This window comes from Rousettus aegyptiacus, unplaced genomic scaffold (genome assembly GCF_014176215.1).
Source record: "Rousettus aegyptiacus isolate mRouAeg1 unplaced genomic scaffold, mRouAeg1.p scaffold_m13_p_12, whole genome shotgun sequence".
Classification (NCBI taxonomy): domain Eukaryota; kingdom Metazoa; phylum Chordata; class Mammalia; order Chiroptera; family Pteropodidae; genus Rousettus; species Rousettus aegyptiacus.
In genome coordinates, this window is record NW_023416287.1 from 53,405,092 (window position 1) to 53,416,271 (window position 11,180).

Consider the following 11,180-nt stretch of genomic DNA (forward strand, 5'->3'; position numbering starts at 1 on the left):
AAAATATTGACACTAAATTCTGGTAAGTATGTAGAGAAACTGAATCACTCCTACATTGCTGGTAGAAATGTAAATCAAAATTGTCTAGCTACTCAGGAAAACAGTTTGAAACATGCATTTACCATATGACCCAGCAATTGCACTCCTGGGCATTTATCAGAGAGAAATTAAAATTTATATTTCAATAAAAACCTGTACACAAATGTTCATAGCAGCTTTATTCATAATAGCCCAAGACTGTTAACAGCCAAGACGAACCTTATAGGTGTAAACATACCATGGCACACTACTCAATGATAAAAAAGGACAAACTATTGATACATGAAATAACTTGGATGAATCTGCAAAGAATCATGCTGAGTGAAAAAGGCAACCACAGAAGGTTACATACTGTATGATGGTATTTATATAATGTTTTTGAAATTACAAAATTTGGAAACAGAAAACAGATTAATGGTTGCCAGGAGCTAGGAATGAGGTTGGGAGGTTGGGGGGGGGGGCGCGTGGGAGTGGATGTGGTTATAAAAGCAACACATCCTCTATCCCTATGATGGTGGTGGATACATGAACCTAGACAGGTTATGGAAGTGAATAGAAGTAAACATACATAACACAAATGAAACAAATAAAACCGAGGAAAACTAAATAAGATCAATGAATTGTACCAATGCTGATGTACTGGTTGTGACATGCTGTAGTTTTGTAAAATGCAACTATTGGGGGAAACTGGGTAAGGGTACACAAGATCTCTCTATTGTTTTTTACAATTGTGTATGAATCTACAATTATTGAAAAAAATTTTCAGCCAAAATGTAAGGTAGAATAAAACTATAGGCCTAAACATTGATGAGGGTTTCAGCACAGATGGAAATATAATAAAAGGTCAGGAAAATAGAAATACATTTTGGTAGAGCAACTGCAACAGATCGAGTAGGGTTTGTGGGGAGAAATAAGATAAGGAAGATGGAATTTGAAAATTATTCATATTATCTGAAACAGCTGTTAGGATTCTGCTGCTGGGTTCTATGATGCAATTGAAATGCAAAAGTGAGCAGGTGGTGATTATGGCAATGAGGAAGTTTCTCTACTGAGACAGAGTCCAAAATGCCACATTAGAGCAAAAGGCTTTTATGTGTTTATGAAAACGAAAATGGAGGTAGGAACTGGAAGCAAAGTCCACGTGATTTTGATGATAAGCATTCTGGAATCCAGAAAGCCAAGGCCCTGAAGAAACCTTCTCAAATTTGATTTTAAATTAGAACTCACACAGGTGCATACATATAACAAGTTCAAACCCTGATCTGGGAGATTTATATTCATCTTCTGTTGGGTCATTCCACACCACCAGGGGATTCTTGAAATTGGATTGTTATATATGGTATCTCTCCTTTCCTCTCATAAAACTTGTTTTGCAGACACTTAATCTCACTTGCACTGTTTGGGGTGACCCGACTCCGGAGATCTCCTGGTTGAAGAATGAGAAGTCCTTCGCCTCAGATGACCACTGCAACCTCAAGTTCGAAGCTGGCAAGACTGCCTACTTCACCATCACCGGGGTGACCACCTCTGACTCTGGCAAATATGGGCTGGTTGTGAAGAACAAGTACGGGTCAGAGACCAGCGACTTTACTATCAGTGTGTTCATCCCAGAGGAGGAGGCGAGGGTGGCCTCTGCGAAGCCCCAGAAAAGCAACAAGCAGTCCAAGTGATCACAGACCGCATGGACGGCAGTGAGGAGAGCTGCACTGGGCTGCCCTGTGCTACCTGTGTGCAAACGATGTGGGTCAAATGTAAGGCGTCTTCGCGCTTTCTACTCCCTATTTTTGTGCCAGGTTGGGGAGGAGAAGGATTGCTGAATCTTTTATTCATACAAAAAAAAAGTACCAACTAGCATTTTAATAGTTTTTCTTTACAAGCTATGTGTTAAGAAAACACCATTGGTAGCACAAATATTAGGAAACAGTTTTAAGGAAAAGACCAGAATAGAGTTAGAGAGACGTTGAGTGATGGTTAGGGAGCAGGTGAATGTGTTGCAGAACAGAGTTTGGATTTGACTAGACTTTTATCAGTAAATTCTCATGGATTGCAATTATACTTCAGCACCCTAACAAGATGGAGACTATTTGTTAAACCAACCATATGCTTCCTTTGTCGTTATCACAGTGATGTGCACTTCTGTTGGTGGTCTTGTGGGTTGGAACCTCCTCACAATTAATAAACAGTCCTCGCACCTTTCCTTTTCCCCATCAGTGTTTCTCTCTTTCTTACTCTTTGGCTGCTCAACTGATTGGCCTGGGCTGCATCTCTCTCAACACTTCTGGTAGCTCATCTTCTGATGGAAATTCCTTTGGGTTAAAGCAATACCTTCACAGCAGGATCAGATAAATCATCCAAGGTCAGTTGAGGTGTGAAATTACTCTGTCACTGTATATCTGTTAGCTTATTGGACAAGCAAGTTGATTCTATTGTTAAGATACCCAAAGTAATTGAAAATAATGTGTCATTAAGGGTAATAAGGGTGTGGGGTGTCTAGTGCCAGAATCGATAACTAAGGACCCACAGCTAAGAAATAAGCTGCCCTCACTCTAAGTTCCGAGAATTGCCAGCTTTGGGACCTGCCCCTCCTTACAGCGGCTTGCTGACAGACAGCATTCTACTTTAGGACACTTGCCTTCCCCCTAAACCCCGCTAACTCCCACACACACATATAATCACTCAGGTAACACTGGAGGAAAATAGTAATGCTGAAAGAGGATTTCCCCTCTCCTTCCTCCTGCCAAGGGTCAGGGCTGGGGCGAGAGACTCCCTTACAAGTTCAGAGGACGACCTATGCATCCTCTCCCTTGCACAGTTCAAGACTGGAAACTGCGTCTCATCCGGCTATTGCCGATTCCCTTGTCCAGCCACACGCCCCGTGCTGTCGCCATGATGTTGAACACTGGGCAGGGGTGAGACGCTGCGCTCTCACTAACAAGCATAGCAAATGGGTCAAGGCACCCTGCGGAGGGCAGCTGACCTTGAGCAGTCTCAACCTCCTCCCTCTGTGAGAGGGTTTTCTCTGAACAAGTGAATGCAGAAAGAGAGTGGACACCAGCTGGGGAGCCGAAGAGAGGAGAAAGGGGTAAAGCGGGGGCGGATCTGCGTGCCTAGGAACTGTGCAGGTGAGAGGCCCCTAGGACCCTCCACAGAACCCGAAATGCACCTTCACAGAGACCAGCAGCAGAGTCCTCAGGGCGGGGAGAAGAGAGCGAGGTGCTTGCAAGCAGAACCCTCTACCCCATCCCCCAGTTCCACGCCACTGGAGCCCAGACTGGGGAGAAAACAAGAAGGATTTTGAATCCAATGAAAACACAATTTTAAAATAATGTATTCTAAATTCCGAAACTGTGTAAAAGCTTAGGAAATCAAAGTGTGCTGTCACTAAGATCTATCGGTTTAAGGATGCTGAAGATCCTTTTATAAGAATTCATGAATCTTTGACCTGCTAACTGTGAGCTGTTGGTACAAAAAGGATCATATTGGAACACAGAAAAGACTATTCATAGTTTAGTTTTATAAAATTAATGTTCCATATATTAAAGTAATAAATTTAAAAATCTAGATCTTCTTAAGTTCCTGAAGTTTATCTTTAAAATCTAATTTTTCTATCTAGAAATCTAGATATTGAAAAATTTATTTTAAGGGAACTTTATTAGTATAACTAAATTCCTTTTAACTTGTCAAATGATATTTATACGTTAATATATTTCCTTTCCATTTTAAGTACTACTCTTGTCTCACTTAACAAACAAAAACTTTCCAAGAACTTAAATAACTTTAATTACCTGTCAATTAAAGTATATACATACGAAAAATTTTGAGTTCTCTTAAATGTTAATATTGCGATATAAACTTAATAAGACTTCAACATAAAATAACAATCATTAAACATTTTAAGTTAGAATCCTAAAGCTGAGCTATTACTAGGGTAAATTTTCTAAACCATTACAAGTACATAAAAATCAAATATGCACAGATGCCACAATGCAAAAATCATAATATTACCTAGCTACAGCCCCTGCAGCCTGGGACTAGCGTTTTAATATCCATGCCAGAACAAGACACGTGGACTCAGATTGTTCAAAATGGAGAGCTTACGCCAAGATCTCTGCACAAAGCTGGAATGCACAAAAGGTAGCCTAATCAAAAAAAAAAAAAAAAAAAAAAAGGAGGAGGGAGGAATAATAAAAATGTCACCAACTGACATGGAGAAGCTATGTGGAAGCTTGCCATCTGCCTGGGGGTGGTTCTGGTTAGGAAAACAGTTAATGGATTCTTCAAGCTAGTACTGCATGTTTGTGGGGTCCAAATTTATAGCACCTCATGGTGTAGGAATCTCAAGCCAAGAATTCCCATAAAAATTGCTAATGTCTGGGGCCCCAGAGAAGCAACTGTAAAACTACACTACAAGGGACTTCTGTGTCTGCCCACAAAAGATTACCGTTGTGGAATTTGTCCTCCCACCATAAACAACTATAAAAACAGGCAAAATATATCGGGGGGGGGGCAGGGGGAGAACAGGGGCATTGGCTAGCAGACATGAAGGTCCATTATCCCTGAGAGAAGGGAAATAGTAATGAGTGACTGTGATTGCTCCAATTTATTGCCCTGACAGGTTGCTCAGGCTGCAGTTCAGCCAGGAGGAACCCAAACAGAACCTGTCAGTCTCATTGAGTTGAGGGGATAGAGATTGAAGTTCAAGGAGGCTAAGGTGTTTAGAATTTGTGGGAAAGAGCATTAGAAGAAAGTTGCACAAAGACGTGCTGGATTGCTGCTGCTGAGTCTCTAGCTGAGTTCTGTTCCATGGGTGCTGAGGAGAGAGCCACTGAGAAGTAGCCAGCCAAGCAGTTCTTGAAGTTCACATGGGCTGGGAATAGTTCTCTTTCCCACCAGCCGGAACAGAAAAACTATGTAATACATGGAGCATCAGATAGAGTGCTCAGAAATGTCTCACCTAAGTAGTGGGACTACTAAGAACTGCTCTAACACCACAATGAAGTTTAAAAGCAAGCCTCAAAAGGATCAAATATCTACAATAACAAAGTGCAGCACACTTTAAATGAACACATTCTCCATCAGTTTGAAATTCACACTAGCTGGCATCCAATAAAAAATCAGCAGACATATAAAGGTGCAAGGAAATATAACCAATGACCAAGAGAAAAGTAAATTAAAGATAAATAAGTCCTGAGGATGTAATGTATAGTATGGTGACTATAGTTAGCCATACCATATTATATATTTAAAAGTTGCTAAGGGAGTAGATCTTAAAAGTTCTCATCATAAGGAAAAAAATTTATCACTCAGTGAGAAGATGGATGTTAACTAAATTTATTGAGATAATCATTTCACAATATATACATATATCAAATCATCATGTTGTATACCTAAAACTAATACAATGTTATATGTCAATTATATATCAATAAAACTGGAAAAATTTACTTTATACACAAATATTATATATTATCAAGAATAATTATTAATTTAATATCTTTAAGCCCATAATGAAAATTCAAAATAACTTTAGTCATTTTAACAGCAAATGTAATCATAATTTCAAAGAAAGATGCTTAAGTACATTAGTACTTTATTGGTGGCTTCTAAGTATGTAACTTGAAATGTCATTGCTATAGTTTTATGATCATTTACCTACTTAAGTGAGCAGATCTCTATGTTCTAATAAAATAATACATATTGAGGAGAAAAAAAGAAAAGTACATTAATTAGAACAAGTCCAAAAATAACAGAGACGACAGAATTAGCAGACATAAGTTTTAATATATCTGTTATTAATAAGTTCTTTATTTTCAAGAAGGCAGAGGAAAGATCAAATATTTTAAGTAGAGACACTGAAGAATACCAAGGCATATCATAATAAATTAGATAGAGAGAAAATCTTAAAAGAAGCCAGAGGAAAAAAGGACAAATTGTGTAGAGGAACAAAAGTGAGAATGACACAGACTTCTCATGAGAAATTACAGAAGCCAGAGGACCATGAAGTACGGTCTTTAAAGTGCCAAATGAAACACTAAAACCTCTTAACCTACTTTCTCTACCTACTGATAACAGTATTCAAAAAATCAGGCAAAATCAAGACTATCTGACGAAGTAAAGCCAAGCGATCTGCTAGCAGATCTGCACTGCGAAAGATGTTAAAAGAAGTTCTTCAGACAGAATAACTGTTTGGGATGGAGATTTAGGTCAACAAAGAATGAAAAGTAGCAAAACTGGTTAATATGTAGGCAAATATGAAGTATATTCTTCTCCTTTATAATCTCTTCTTCTTGCTCCCAAGACACCTCTGCCAGAGGCACTCTGGTCCATCCTCATACCCTGAGCAAGCACTTCCTCCACGCCAACATTGGGCAGAACTAGGGTTCTGAGACTTCAGTACCAATCCCATCAGAGGTGCTGTGTGGAAATAAATACATGCAGGCCCCACCACTGATAGCACATGCCATCCTTCAATCCCTCTAGTCTCAGGAAAACCAACCCTATTTAGGGCTGAACCACTCAACAGACTCTTGCAGGGTTTCCGTGAGAGTAGTGGCCAAGTAGATATTTAAGAGGTAAATTGGCAGGACCTGTGTGTGGATTAGAAAGGAACTGAAGGAGAAAGAATTGCTCGGGAGAACTCACCTGCAAGTCTGAGCAGATGCGTGGATGGGTGGCTGTGTCTTCTGAAAGGGGAGCAGCCCAGAGACAGAGGTGTGTGTTGGGGGAAACAGGTGTAGCATCATGGCAAAATTGTGAGTATGCTAAAAACTTAGTGTAAAAATGTATTGTTTTCAAAAGATAACAGCTGCAAAGATCCCCGATTGCAAGAGAAGGAGGCAATATAAGATGGATAACCAGAAAGTAACAGAGCATAATGTTTAAATGATTACTAGGGTTGAATTCTTAAAAATAAACAAATAAATAAAAGAGAAAGTATAAGAAAGTACTGGGAATTCTGAATTCATATACTGTATATTAAAACAAACAAACCAAAAATAAACCTTTTCATCTTTATGATACATTAATAAATCTACATCAGGACAGCAAATCTTTTCCAATAGAAGATTAAAATCCAATTCTCTCAGGCATAGAATCAAGTATTTTCTTTACTGCTATGGCAGTTACCGGAACACTCCCAGGTACTATGTAGTATTTGTGATACAAACTAACATTGACTTGTTATTAGCACAAACTGTATGTTCTGGTTACTTCTAAGTATTTACTACTATGAACTGAAAAAAGATTTCATGGATCAATAGTACCACTGGCGCAGTTTCAAGTGTTCATTATGTTCTATTTTATGGCACTATTTCGATTACTCATGCAAGAAATTTAGATAATGTATATAGATTTTATGGAAGAGTATAAACTTGAAACACAATGGCCATCATGTCATATCTTCAGGTATTTGCATTTTGACCTTTACCTCAGAGATTTAGAGATAAAGTTGTTTAATACAAGTCTTAGATTTAAAACAATTCTGAAGAATCAGCTGATATCTGTACATCAAAAATCTCAATCTCTAAAATTTACATGAAAGTTTCCCAAATTACCTAGTTCATAGCTATTAAGATCTCAGTGACTTTTCATACTATTTTTTTTTTCATACTTTATTTCAGTCTACTGTCAAGAAGAGATAAGAAATACTTGTCTCCAAGCTCCCACGCATGCTGTGGGCACCCAGAGATAGTACATGTGCCCTGCTATCCCCATTTAAGGGCAAATGTCTACATTCTGAAAAGGAGAGAGAACAACATACAACTGAGTTTCATTTAAAACACTTTGGAAACAGATTGGTACAGCCACTATGGAAAACAGTTTGGAGATTCCTCAAAAAATTAAAAATAAAACTACCTAATGATGTAGCTATTCCACTTCTGGGTATTTATCCCAAAAACCCAAAACACCAATTCATAGTTATATGCACCCCTATGTTCACTGCAGCACTATTTATTAACACACCTGCCCCTCTACTGACTTCTGTTCTTTATAGCCTAATATTCTGGCTGGAAAAATCTAGCCAGGCCTCAGAAACTTCCTTGCTCAATACATGTCAATGTATTATGTCAATACAGGCACCTCCAGTTCATGAGCTTCCCCTATGCTCCTGTCCTCTTTCACCAGAATGTTACACAAGAAGTGTCTCTTCCTCACATGTCCAAAACCAGAAACCAAATTGCAAAGAGAAGCTTTTTGTTCACTGAAGAGAACACTGTAGAGGGAGAAGAGAACAACTAGTTGCTGGGGTAGAATCAAGAAATCTGAAATCCTCCTCTCAGGAGGACGTTTCAACAGTGTTGAAGTAAAGATAAGGAAATAGTGAAAAGGAAAAAATTTCTTTGTTTTCATCTCGAAACTGAAATAAAAGGCAATTACCTATACCTTATACTAATAAGAATCCAAGACATCATTTTTTTCCATTTATTTGTTCATCCAACAAATATTGACTTAGCACTTGTCTGGGCAGGCTCTGCTCCTCACAGGCCCCTCAGCACGAAAGGCTGACCCACAGTTGTAGCATGCCTTCAGCCTCTAAAATTCTGCCTTCTAGCCCGGTGTAAGTGAAAGATTACAAGCAGCTTTGACCTCTGGACAGGCACTCCCGAAAGTCATGGAATTGAACTGTGGCGAGAACTGTTTTTTTCCATCTCACTTGACAGACACTGAGACAAGATGAGAGTTGACCAGTGTGTCCATGGCTGAGAGAGAGGTGAGGGGAGAAAAGAGAGAAGGGAAGAAAATATTTACTGTCTTTGTCAACACAGGAAGTCTGTTACAAAGATATCATTCAAAATAAGAGTTAAACCCTGGGAACTCCCTTTAAAATTAAACAGAAAAAAAATAAAAAGATGTTTACTTTTCTAGCCTTAAAAGTATTTTATGTAGAAATTAGGCAAGTCACTGGAAAAAAATTCTAACCCAGTTCACTTCTAACGTGAACCTCTTGCATGATGAATCCTTGAGAATTCCACATGGTTACGGCATGATATTCTCTCTTGCTAAAGGTATTTATATGCCTCTATAAAGGTACAGATTTGTTTTATGACTGTTCCACTGAAACATTCAAAGTGCTCTTACCTTGAGTACCTGGCAAAAGTTTTGCTAAGCATGTATGTCTTAAAATGAGTCAATTATTGATCAGAGATAGTTGGAACTTCTCGACACTTGACTTCAGTTGTGAAATATATGTGACTCTGGCTATTTTTGTTATCACACACTTATTCCTTCAAGTAATATTTTTTTGAGCAAAGACTTCAAGGATACAAAGATGAATCAGATAGAGACTTTTCCCTTAAGGTGCTTACATTTAACTGATGCAGTGACTGGAATGTGATGAACCTTAATACAAGCAACAAGTTCATAAGGAAAAAACAGACAACATGATATTATCTGATAAAGAAGAAGGAGAAATACAGGATTCAGAAAAGGCTGGTAGAAGTAGAAGCATTTTCTCTGAGCTTTGATGAGTGGGTGGGTTTTAGCCATTTTGAAACTAACAAGAAGGGTTATTTCTGTTAGAAATCACTCAGTACCATGAAGGCATCCTACGAGCAGACAAGTCTACACAAGAGTGAGCGGAAATAAATGCTCCTGGAAAAAGAAGATATCCATCAGAATTTAATCTGTCTTTGTTATGGGCTGAATTGAATCACCTAAAATTCATTTGTTAAATTCCTAAGCCCCAGCACCTCATAATGTGACATCCCTCAGATTAAAATGTAGAATATCAAATACACGAGAGTTATATGTGTGAATAAGACTGGATTGTCGAGAAAACTGCAGTAGGTGTAGAGAGCAGGTATGTGACCAGTATGTGCTTTATTATTGCTCATTCTTCACAAATTTTGACTTGAGTGGGCGAAGAGAGCACACTTCGACAGAGAAATCAGAGCTCTGCCTTGTTCACAGTGGGAGGTAGATAGACTAGGGGGAAAATAGTTAGATCATCATTTTATTACCATCTCAGAAAAAAATCTCAAGTACAGTATTTGAAAGGGCTGACTCTGAAGTAAAGCCAATATATTTCTTGTAATTCTATTCACATTTCTCTCAACTTTACTCTTGCTTTAGTTTTGGATAGATGCCCAAGCATATTCTTTATCAAAGATAATAGAAAATAAACCATTATTCTTTCATTATCTTTGATAAATGAAGAAATAGAACAAGTTTTATTAAGTGGTATCATTCATTTATTTAAAAAATATTTACTGCATATCTACTTAGAGTAATATATTGTATTGGAAATTTTAGAGTTAAGAGCTGTGAAGATATACAACAAGACAATGAATAATGAGTTTGAACTGGTTTAGAAAGGATGATCCAGGTAGAGGGCTCAGCAAGTGCAAGGGCCCTGGGGCAAGTCTGCATTTTTCTGTTATCATTTATTCTGTTTGAACAACAGAATATAGGTCAGGGTGCCTGGAACATAGTGATTGAGAAGCTGTGTGGTACAAGGTCAAAAAGAGAAGCAAGGGTCACATAGAAGCAGGTAAGAAGTTTGAAATTTATTCTAAATCCAGTGGGAACCCAGTGGAGGATTGTAAGCATAGGAATAATATAAGTTGACTGATTTTTTAAAAAAAGATCACTCTGGGTGCTTAGTGGAGTATGGATTGAGGAGGGACAAAAATGAAAAAAGGAAAAGAAGTGCTTCCACTAGTTTAGGAGAGAATTGGTGATGACAACTTTGACTGAAGTTAGCAGTAGAGATGGAGAGAGGTGAACATCTTTGAAATATAATTTGAGAATAAAGTTTTGTTGATGCATTGCATATAGTAAATGAGAGAAAGAAGAATCAAGAATAACTTCAACATTTTTTACCTGTCCACTGGGAGGGCGGTGTTATCACCACTTGAGATAGGAAAAAATGGGGAGAAAAAGAAAAATCAAGCATCCCATATTGCACTTGTTAATTTTGAGACACCTACCAGACCCACCAATGGATATGACAGGTAAGAAGTCAGACAAAGTCTGCGGCTCAGCGGGGAGATCATGGCAGACATGGATATTCAAGAGTCACGGGACTACAGATGCTACCAACATCCATGGGCTTCTGAGAAAGAACCACCTCCGGAAAGAAAGAAGTAAGGAAAAGTGCCCAGATAACACTGGTACACTGGAAGTTCTAGCGTTCTCGAAGA

General features: G+C 38.4%; 1 protein-coding gene across 3 annotated transcripts in view; it reads left to right on the forward strand.

The window, feature by feature from the left end:
• Positions 1-2,246, forward strand: part of MYOM1 (myomesin 1) — a 133,814-nt gene extending 131,568 nt beyond the window's left edge. For all 3 annotated transcript variants that reach the window (XM_016157028.2, XM_016157012.2, XM_016157021.2), the window contains one exon: positions 1,416-2,246. In XM_016157028.2, coding sequence (XP_016012514.2) covers positions 1,416-1,709 — 294 coding nt within the window. In that variant the 3' untranslated portion in view covers positions 1,710-2,246. The remainder of the gene's footprint in view (positions 1-1,415) is intronic.
• Positions 2,247-11,180: the final 8,934 nt, after the last annotated feature.